General features: G+C 50.3%; 1 protein-coding gene across 2 annotated transcripts; it reads right to left on the reverse strand.

Annotated features, from left to right (window-relative positions):
* Positions 1 to 4722: 4722 nt before the first annotated feature.
* CDK3 (cyclin dependent kinase 3) lies at positions 4723 to 9928 on the reverse strand. 2 transcript variants are annotated; one of them, XM_063409153.1, is made up of 7 exons: positions 9511 to 9917; positions 8526 to 8603; positions 8063 to 8183; positions 7408 to 7578; positions 6882 to 6983; positions 6020 to 6223; positions 4723 to 5626 (listed from the first exon to the last, which is right to left on the reverse strand). In XM_063409153.1, exons 1-7 carry the CDS (start codon positions 9636 to 9638, stop codon positions 5501 to 5503), a joined length of 930 nt encoding a protein of 309 aa, XP_063265223.1. In that variant the 5' UTR covers positions 9639 to 9917; the 3' UTR covers positions 4723 to 5500. The 2 variants fall into 2 exon arrangements, with proteins under 2 accessions (XP_063265223.1, XP_063265225.1); XM_063409155.1 differs by lacking the exons at positions 6882 to 6983; positions 8526 to 8603 and having other exon boundaries at positions 9511 to 9928.
* Positions 9929 to 10790: the final 862 nt, after the last annotated feature.

The raw sequence follows: 10790 nt of genomic DNA on the forward strand, positions 1-10790 counted from the left end.
GTGTTTGTGGCTGTGTTGTCTCTGCAGGCTGTGGCTGAAGGCACAGCTGCTCCTCCCCCATGCAATCCCATGCCCTGCAGCCCAATCCACAAGGTTCTGTAGACTCTTGTTCTCCCTGATCTCCCAGCACTGAACCCTCTAAAGTGTCCTTCTGCCTATGAGTCCATATTTTTAAAGATTTTGTTATATTTGTCTTTAAAACTGAAAACCAACAGGACTTTGCTTCCTGGTCATTTGGACACTTCCAAAAGAGAGACCTGAACACCAAAGGGGTGCAGTCCCACCCAACAGTACTGGAAAATCTGCACTTGCTATTTCTTTAGGTGAATTAAAAGGAAGTTACTCCTCTGTGTAACTTCCACCACTAAGTCCTTCCTGAAGCAAGCACTTCTCATATTCCAAATGTTCTTCCCTAGTATCTTACCTATTGTGGAGCATCCCCTAGGTTTATGAGATGAGAAAATTACTTTCTATTCATATCAGCTGCTCCTTCCCCTCTCCCAAGAACTGTTTTAGCTGATGCTATTCAGGCACTCAAACATACCCAAAATAATCCATGAGAGCAGAGGTTTTCTCCCCCTCCTTCACCCAGCAGACCAGCAGCATAGCCTCTATTTCCATACAGCCTAGCTGCAATTTGAAGTCTGGGCTCCAGGAAGAAACTGTTCCCACTCTGGCAGGCTCAGCACACTCAGCTCCCATTACCTCCCTGCTGGTAGGTAGAGCCCAGCATTAGTAATGTGTAACAGCAAGTTTCCAGTCTGAGATCTGCCCAGGCTCTGTCCCAGGCTCTGTCCAGGCTCTGTCCCAGGCTCTGCAGGGTCTCTGGTTATTGTCAGGCCCATGGCTGCTCTTCATGGCCATCTCAGCTGCCACAATTGATGCTGGGCAATTTGTTGGTTTATAGTAGGGAAAAACACTGCACACAGCCTGGAGCATCCAGTCCCAGCCTGTCTCCTTTGGGACAACACTGCTGGTCTGGACCAGCAGCAAGGCCCTGGAGCTGGGCTGCCCCAAACCCCTTGAAGCTCAGACCAGCAGGTGAGTTTGCTGCCAGCCTTCCTCACCCCGCTCTGTGGGGTGATTAATGGTTTGGGGGAGTGCTCTGTAACTATGAGACTTGGAGTTCTGGTAATTAGGCAGGCAGTTAATAATTTTGGACAAAACTGCATGGCAGGAGGGATTTACCTGGGGTTGGGTGAAGTTGCTAAGAGATGATTAGGTGGCTGAGCAGTTTAGTCTGGTCTGAAAAACACTCGCTAAAAATCCTTTTGTTTGCTACCGAGTGCCCCTTATCTGCAGAAAGTGGCTCATGTCATGTCCTGATGTGTCCATAGGAAGCACCACTCAGCCATGGGGCTTTCCCCAGAGCCTTGCTGTCTGCCAGGGTTGTGAGTTGCTTTTCCTCCCTTTGCAGCCACAGGGTGATGGTGCTGCACTGTGGCTTTCCCAGAGCAGTTATTTCAACAGACTTTTTGTTTGTTCCCTTTGCTGGCAGTGGAGATGCTAAGAAATGTTTAGTCAGTTGCTTCAATTTTTGGGCTAGGTTTGTTCTAGTGTTTTATTTATGTTTCTGGACTGGATGAGTGTCCTTATTTTTTACTGCAGATCTTTTACAGACAAAACAAAAAGGAAACTCTTCTGCAAAAAGTTTGTCTGGTACAACATGAGCATTGTTTGCATAGAGCAAACAGCAGAGTATTGACTTTACAACATGTATGCAAAGGCAGGGAAATAATTCCCACAGCAGAATTCATCCATGTCTCCATGGATTCATCCACGTCTCCATGGATTCATCCACAAATATGTGCCTCCAAGCTGGTTGTCACCACACAGAGGCCATGAAATGCAGGAGCACAGCTGTCAGGTTGTGCTGAAATTGGTTTTTGGGGATTGCAATTTACTAGGAGAGTACATGTGTGCATGTGCATGAAAAACAGGAGCGTGGAAGTTTGCCTTCGTAAAATAGATCTGTCTTTTGAGTATTTAAATAAGTAGAACATAACTCTGAAACAGTGGGTGGCAACTTCTAATGGAAAGCAAGGCCACACTGAGACATCACTGAGCTGCAGAACCATCAGCCCACCAGTCACTGAAATTCACCAAAAATCGAGTAAAATAAAACTCCTTAAGACCAATGTAGTGTTAAGAAGAGGCATAATTTATTACAGGATAAGCTCCACCTAATGTGTACACAATTCTCTACAAGTGCATTGCATATATACAGTCACCACATGCATATTGTAAGCACCCATTACCATAAAACCCTCCCCATGCTCCCAGGACCAGGTGTTTTTACAGCCTTGTTTTGGCTGTAGCTGCATTCCTAAGCCAGATGTTTTAGGAATTCAATAGGTCCTTGCTGAGAAAGCAGCTCCTGCATACCCCATTTCTTTTTGCTAAAAGTACGAAGACACAGCAGAAATTGGGTTAACCCTTTTGGTATCAATTCCCTCCTTTGAAACATCTCAGATTCCTTAAGGCCATTTGGTAAGTGTCCAGTAAATAATACCAGGATATACCTGTATCATTGTTGTGTTAGCTCAGGAAAAACAATTTGCCAGTAATCCCTGGGGGTGTTTCATCTTTTAGTGATCAATGGAGGCAGTTTTTTTGAATTCAAAGGATTATTTTTAAGACATCAGGCATTTTTCTGTAACAGACTTGACACTTTTTGTCATAGGGACAATGGTATCTGAGTCCTTGGACCAGTCAATGTAGCACTGATTCCCTAGTGGGTTTGCTGGTATTTCTCCTTGACTATTTGCAACATTGCTTGTGGTGGGACTATGATCTAGTTGTTGGGAGTTACCAGCCATCCACCCTCTCTGTTCTGGGCTTTTAGATAAGTAGCTAATTTTCAGTCTGCCTGACTACATCCAGGGCTAACTTCTGGGAGTGAAACAGCTTTCTTAGGTATTAATGCCAGGATGCCTTGTTGTGCAATCTCCTGTGCAAATTTATCTGCAAAAAAATCTGGGAATCCCCACTGGTGTGCCCTGCAGTGTAGTACAGACACTTCCCTGGGCAGCTGGGTGGCCCCAAGGAAGGACAATAGTTCTTGTTTATATTAATCACACGGCTGTTTCTGCGCTGCAGCGGGAGGGTGGTGCTGCCCAGGAGGAGAGAACGCACCGGGCCGGGGCCGGGCTGGTGTGCTGCGAATCTGTTGGATTTCTTCTCTTCTCCTCCTCCTCCCTAAGCCAAGATGACAGCGGGAAAAAGGCTGAGCTGCAGCGGGAGTGCCCGTGCGGGGAAAAGGCTGAGCTGCAGCCGGGGGTGCCCCTGCGGGGAAAAGGCTGAGCTGCAGCCGGGGGTGCCCGTGCGGGGAAAAGGCTGAGCTGCAGCCGGGGGTGCCCCTGCGGGGAAAAGGCTGAGCTGCAGCCGGGGGTGCCCGTGCGGGGAAAAGGCTGAGCTGCAGCCAGGGGTGCCCCTGCCCGCCCGTTCCCACTCGGCCCGGGAATCCGGCTCGCAGCAGAGGGCGCTTCGCGTCCACAAATGCGATTTCAGCCGCGCACACAGCAAACAAATCAATACTCGATAGCACACAACCCCCGACTGCTTCGAAACCCCAGCTGTCAGTTAAGTTTCAACACGCCTCCAGCACACGAGCTTTGGCGTCCCAGTGTTGATTTTACTAAAATCTAAAATCAACGACAAACTAAAATCAACGCACGACCTGCTCACACGCACACTGCCAGAGACTAAAAAGAACTCAGAGCACCTGAGCAAACTCCACCACAAAAGCGAGTACAGCAATGCTTTGCCTCCGGTATTATGAGCGTATTTTTCTTCTCCTTGGCCAGCTACAACATTGCTTTAAGTTTCCTGCTCTCGGGGAACCCCTCAGAGTCAACTGGAACCCCCAGTAGTCCTGGGGGACTCAAGCCACGGACGGTGAGCTTTCCCAGGGACTTGAGCCCTGTTGGGTGACTCAAAGCCCTCACCAGTAACTCTGTGAGGGGATTCGTGCCCCTCCTCAATAACCCCAAGATAAACAATTTCAGTGATGCCTTTACTCACCCCCAGGGATCCTGCCTCAAGCCCCTGACGGTCTGAGGCCGAGGTTCTCCCCAAGAATCCCTCGGTGCCCACTGGAGATCTGTCGGCTGCAGACCCGTCGAGGCTCAGAGGTGAGCTCCCATCTGGGTGGCCAAGAACTGTCACCGAAATTCACCGAAAAGTGGGTAAAATAAACCCCCTTAACAGCAATGTAGCGTTAAGAAGTTCTCACAGGCCCTGTGCAGGGGGATAAGCTCCACCTAGTGTGCACCCGATTCACTACAAGGGAGTTGTTTATATACAGTCACCACGCGTGTATTATAATTTTCATCACCATAAAACCTTCCCCACATTGCCAGGTTCCGTTTTTTTTCTATAATCTTGTTTTGGCTATAGCTGCATTCCTAAGGCAAATGCCTTCCCCTTATCTTCTTTGTGTCCTTGATGAGAAAGTAGCTCCTGCCCTGCATGCCCTGTTTCTCTGCTAAAAGTACACAGACACAGCAGAAATTGGATTAATGCTTCTGGTACCAGTTCCACAACAGGACTGAGAGCACGTCTCTGCACCTGCCAAGGATTTGGGCTGGAAAGGATAAAAGAAAGAGCGCAGGAGATGAGGAAGGGAGAAAGGATCTGTGAAAAACAGACCAGCCAGACTGTCCTGCCTTACCAGCCTGATAGGTAATCAGCCAAACAATGAACACCAAGGTTTCTGAACAAATGACAAGTATTTATTTTATACAGAAGAAAAAGAAATTAAGATGTCAACACCAACACCAAGAGACAATCCCCCAAACATTTGAACAGCAAAAACATTTCCAAGACAATAAAGCAAAGAAAACATATCTGGAATGATGATGGAAAGCCAGTGGCTTAGCTGCTCCCTGTTTCCAGTCATATGCAGCACGTGCTTTATCCTAACTCGATCTGCTTTATGCCAGCTGATCTTTTGGCTTCTTGGTCCCAGCTAAGGCACAAACTAAGACACCCAATAGTGCTCTTCGGCTTGTGAAAGAGCAGGATGTCAGCTCTGTTAAACAGCTCAGACTAAACAGCTTGTCTAGTGCTGGGAAGCCTGACTGATAGCAGCAGCAAAGGGCTGAGCAAAGAAGTGTCCCCCTTCCCTCGTGCCAGCAACTGCCACCAACAGACCTGGGCATGCCCCAGTGCTGGAGACAGAAATCACTGCGTGTCCCCTTAGCTCACTAGTAGAAGGATAAACCTCAGAGAGATGCTCTCTTCTCTACATTTCAGTGGTTTATGCTGATAAATTACCCCCAAATTTGCACATGACCTCTTCAAAACAGCTCTCCTGGCTGTAAACCAAACTTTCCCCCAGCAACAGACTCTAAATGCTCTAAAGCAAAAGTCTCTAAATGCTAAGAATGTCCCCTTGTAGGCTCCTCAGAGAAGCAAGACTGGGTTCCAGCCAGGCCCTTGCAGACCAGATCTGCAGTGCTAACTGGAGGTGCAAGAGCTTGGGGAGAGCCGTGTGCTCTCATCTGCAATCTCTCCACAGCACAGGTTGCTGTTCAGAGCTCCCAGAGTTTCTGCAGAGGAAGTACTGGTGGTTGAGGGCTGCTTTGGCTGAGATGCGCTTGCTGGGATCATACAGGAGCAATTGCTGCCAAGAGAAAAACGCAGCAGATTTAGGATTTTAAAAACTGGGTGACTGATTGTACCTGCACACGGCTAGGCACAGTTGCAGATGTTGGTCCTGCCTTTTTCCTTCTCTGGGCTTCAGGAGTCACTCACAACTGAAGTTACTCTGGGGATTATCTGAGAAGAATTCCTTGACTCCCAATGCAGTGGTTCCTAGAGGAACCTGCAATGACAGTCCTTCAGAGTAGGACTGAGCCCTATTCCATGATTTGGTGCTTCTGCAATGTCAGAGGTGAGCATTCAACCCAGATCAGCTAACACACTTCCAGGTAATTAAATCTCAAATACCCCTATTCCTTGCCCAGTTTGAAAGCATCCTGTCTCTCCCCAGGCCCTGTTCTGAGCCCTCACTCACCGTCAGTAAGTCTCTCCCATCTCGATCTAAGTTTGGAACAATGTCCTTCATCTCCTTCCCTGGCCACCGGGGAAAGCTGCGCTTGTAGTCAGGGAGCTGGGTCACACCAGGCCACGTCACCTCATTAGGAGTGCCCAGGATGCGAAAGATCTGGAAGAGCTGATCGATCTCAGAGTCCCCTGCAAACAGGGCCTTCCTGGTCATCTGGGGGAAGAAATTAAAAAGCCAGTTCCCATCTTCCCATCAGTTGTGTGCCCTATTTCCTGCTGCAAGCAGTCCTCTGTCCCAGCAGGTGCAAACACCTGCATGCACCAGGGCAGTTACAATGCAGTGAGCCTGCCAGGCAGTGGTTGGGAGCATCACAGGTGTCTGGCTGCTTGTTCCCACTCTTGGCTAGCTCCCTCCTGCCTGCTCTGCAGCTCAGGGACTTTGGGAATGAGGAAAAGTGCTGTTATACTGCAGGGCTAACCAGAGCTTTTCCAAGGGGAGTATGGACTCTTAGGAGATCCATTCTGCCATGCCACGAGCGTGCTTGTTCTCTGCAGCCCACCATGGGGACATCTGGAGAGAGTCATCTCCTCCGAGGGTCAAAATGCTGCAGCAATAAGGCTGAAGTTACCCTTTTTGGAAGGAGAGGCATCGTGTTCCAATGAACTTGGAATTGCAGCCTTCTGCCAGGCCCCCAGGGTGGTAGATTCCCTTCTGGGATAAGGACCAGCTAACCCTTAGGGTGGACTCTCCATAAAGCACACCCCAGGACAGGGTGGGAATACAGCATCCCAGATGTTCTGTATCTCATCCCTCCTTCCCACTGCAGCTGCCTCCCCTGGCTCATTAAAGAGATTATTTAAAGCCATCTTACCATTTCTGCAAAGATGCAGCCGATGCTCCAGATATCCACAGGGGTGGAGTAGTATCTGCATCCCAGCAGTATCTCAGGGGCCCGGTACCACAGAGTCACCACCTGGAAAGGAACCAACACACAGGCTGTGTCTGCTTTCCCTGGATAAAACCAGAGGTGTGGGACCCTCCCTTCTCAGCTCTGATGCAGTAACAAACAAATCAGGACAAATCAGAGCATGCCGAGGCCTTGCTGAATTCACAGACCCTTTAGTGCCTGCAAGGTTGGGATTAACAGAACGTTCCTCAACAACACAGTCTGGAACAATTAAATGTACCCTGTGGAGAGAAGGTGGGAGCCCAGCTGGCAGCCAGGCTCCAGTAGAGAGAGCCAGCACACCTTGTGGGGACATGGAGATCCCTTAGCTGCAGGTGGAGTTAAGAGCACGTTCCTGGCATGGCTGTGCCTCTGTTACAGATGAACAACTCGTGCTGCTGCTGTTCACCCACTCTGGATTGTGTACCCCACTCGGGGCCACCAACACTACCTCATGAGTGTAGGTGCGTAGGGGGACCCCGAAAGCTCTTGCCAGTCCAAAATCAGCCAGCTTGATTGCTCCTGCTTCGTTAATGAGCAAGTTCTGTGGCTTCAGGTCCCTGTGGATGACCCTGTGTGAGTGGCAGAAGCTCACACCCTGCAGCAGCTGGTAAAGGTAGTTCTGAGGAGAAAAGAGATTTCAGATAAGGCCACGATGAAAACACTTTGAACTCTGGGTTGTGCAAACCAACACACTTTGAACCACGTGTAGATCTGAATGGGAAGATGAATGTTACACTGCAACGTCAGGCTTATGGGCCACTGCTCAGAGGTACACACAGACTGCTGCCACACCACGTGGGGACAGAGAGACTCTGATCCAGGCACTGTCAGTCCCTTCCACCCTCTCATTACTGTCTACAATTAGCAACAGAACCCTCCTTTGTTCTGCAGCGAGATTGGCTGGAGAGTCTGGAAACAGCTGGGAAATAAACGTTTCTGAGCAACAGTGCTATGAGGGTGTCCCAGCTGGAATGTTTGATGTCTGGAAGACTGAGGAATCATTTCCAGGCCCAGTCTGAGCAGCTCTAAGATGGCTCTGCCCAGCAGAAGGCAGCAGGGACACGCTGTCTGCCCTACCTTTTGGCATTCCTTCCATACTGTACCTTGACCAAGCTTAAAGGAAGCTCTCCACCTTGGCATGAGTCCATGTACTTCTTCAGGTCCTGATTTAGATACTCAAATACTATATAGAGTTTCTTCTGGCTGTGTATGACATCCAAGAGCCTGTAAAAGAAGTACAGACTCTTCCTTCAGTATCTGCTCCAGACCTCTGCAAATACCCAAACATCCCTCCTCCCACACATGCCTCTACTCTGTTGGTCCTTTGGAGAAAAGAGGGGCGGTTTAAGGGCAGAATCTAGTATGGGGCAGCAGCAGTGGGTTGCTGAAGTGGCAGACCCATGAGGTATTGCTGAAAGCCAGAGAAGTGCAAGGGATTCCTGCATCTTCCTGTGCATTTTGCTCCAGCCTATGCACTTGAGGAAGGACAGAAAAATCCCCTTGCTCTCTGCTCCCAGAGCAGGAGCTCATGGATGAGCTGGTGGGGAGGGTGCATCCAGGTCTTACCTGACTATGTTAGGGTGCTTCAGCTCCTTCAGCAGTGAGATTTCCCGGATTGCAGTGCTGGGGACACCCTCTGACTCCCTGTGGCAGAGATGGGCTGTATTGCACCCCATAACTCTGGGGATCCCACAGCCTAATGGGGCTCTGTGTCCCTTCCTTCTTCCACTGTACCCCAAGAGAGCATTTGAGTTTGGGGTGGAGCAGTGCCTGGGGTGGGCTGGTGGTAAGGCAAGGGGAAATGGAGTTGTGGGCAAGGAGAGGGAGGGGATGACCTAGATACACAAGCCTTGGGGCAGAGCTCTTTTGGAAGCACCTAAAGGTGCATTTAGAGAAACAATAATGTATTAAATACCTAGATCTTTCTTTTTGGAGGTGGGGGGAAATGAAAGCTCTCCACCCCTCAGGGAGCCACCTCCCCCACCCTGAGGGGCCGCCATGGGGTGCAGCCCCAGCAGACTGGCTCCCAGTCCACACAGACACCCCTCGCTGTGCACGCAGCTCAGGGCCAAGCCAGGGGAGCAGCAATAAACTTTTACCTGCTCAGTCCCACCCTGGAGGGCCGAGGCTGCCCGTGCCCGATCCCCACGGCACAGCCATGAGGGAGACACTGCCTCACAGCATGGCAGCTGCTGCCCCCTGCCCTGCGCCATGGACCCGGGGCCAAGCGGTGCCACGTCAGGCCCTAAACACTTGTACTCAAAGATTTTGAGCTGCTGGCTCACCAATGGGTTAAATCAGCCCTTTTTTAGGCCACTTGAAAGTTGGGGTGTTCCCTGTGCACCCACACAGCTGCCATGCCCATGAGACATAGAGCCCCCAAGCCCTCCAGACAACATTCCCCTTGGCTCTGCCTTTCCTGGTGCCACGACACATAAGATTTAATCCTAGAGACACTTTTTTCCCCTCAAGTCAGGCTTTTTTGTGCCTCTCGCACCATATTGGGCATAGGCCGGGCGCCATGGCAGGCCCAGGGCTTTGCCCCACTCACGCGTCCAGGCGGATCTTCTTGAGGGCCACCAGCTGCCCCGTGCGCTTGTTGCGAGCCTTGTACACCACGCCATAGGTGCCCTCCCCGATCTTCTCCACCTTCTGGAACGACTCCTGGATGGCCTCCATGGGGCTGCCTCGGCCTGCCGATGGCACCGCGCTCTGAGGGGAGAGGAAAAAAAAAGGCGGGAAACGAAAAGGAGAATGTGGGGAAAGCGTTTGAGCCCCCCGAGGTGTTCCCTGAGGTGCTGCCAGGGTCTGGGTCTCACCTTTCTGCTCCCTCAGCCTTGAGGGACCCTCAGGGACCTGCCTGGGCTGGACAGGGTGGCCTGGTGGGGTCTGGGGTGTCCAGGGAGCTTCAGGTGCTCAGAGCCACAAAGGAGCCAACCAGGCTTGGTTGTTGTGTTGCAAAGGTTGTGCAGTGTGCTGGCTACAGCAAAAGATTGAGGAAAATTGATGTAAAGAGGCACTTTGGGGCCTGGGGAAGAGGATATTGAACTGCACAGGGCCAGGGAGAGCTCTCCTGCTCCATCTGCTCAGTGCCGGGCATTGGTGCAGTAATTTGGTTCATCATTATGACTCCCTGGGACACGCTGAGGCCAAACACTCAGCAGAAATGTCTTTTTTATTGTTTGTTTGGGGTTTTTTTGGGGTGGGGGGAGGTGTTTAATGGGGTTTTGTTGTTGTTGTTTTGTTTTAATTTGTCTTCTTTTTTCCCTTTTGTATTGCACAACTGTCCCTTGAACCTCCCCAACACAGGCTGTGCTGCTCGGTCAGCCTTTTGGGAGATGTCCTTGAGGGGGAATTAATCATTGACTTGATAGCTGACAGAAGACAAGATTAAAATAAACTTATGTATGTGTCACCAGGAAAGGCAGAGGCAAAGGGAATTTCATCTGGGGGACGTGGGGGTTCCATGTCCCTGGGTGAGCATGGACATTGCAGCTGCATGGGCCCACAGGGAAGACCCCAACTTTTAGGTGACCGAAAAAAGGGCTGATTTAACCCACTGCTGAGCCAGCAGCTCAAAACTTTGAGTGCAAGCAGAAAAGGCTGGAGATGGCTGCATTCCCCTGCAAACCACAGGCACGGCTCACTCTAGTTTGGGGATTTCTACAGGAGAGTCTTCTCTCCCTTGCACAAACATTTGATTCTCACCTGCCATTAGCAATGTTCTGTCCTTTTGTCAATGGTTTAATTCAGCTGTGTGGCTCTGGCATCACGTTCTTTAACCAGAGTGGCTCTGATGTAACTTCATCTCCTTTTCTTGCAACTTTTTTA

The sequence above is a fragment of the Prinia subflava genome, chromosome 12 (genome assembly GCF_021018805.1).
Source record: "Prinia subflava isolate CZ2003 ecotype Zambia chromosome 12, Cam_Psub_1.2, whole genome shotgun sequence".
Taxonomy (NCBI): Eukaryota; Metazoa; Chordata; class Aves; order Passeriformes; family Cisticolidae; genus Prinia; species Prinia subflava.

Coding starts and splice junctions, on each gene's coding strand:
- CDK3 (XM_063409153.1), bottom strand. CDS start 9,638: ATGGAGGCCATCCAGGAGTCGTTCCAGAAGGTGGAGAAGATCGGGGAG. Junction 8,604..9,510: donor AAGAAGATCCGCCTGGACGC/GTGAGTGGGGCA, acceptor TCTCTGCCACAG/GGAGTCAGAGGGTGTCCCCA. Junction 6,224..6,881: donor GCTGCATCTTTGCAGAAATG/GTAAGATGGCTT, acceptor TTCTTCCCCCAG/ATGACCAGGAAGGCCCTGTT.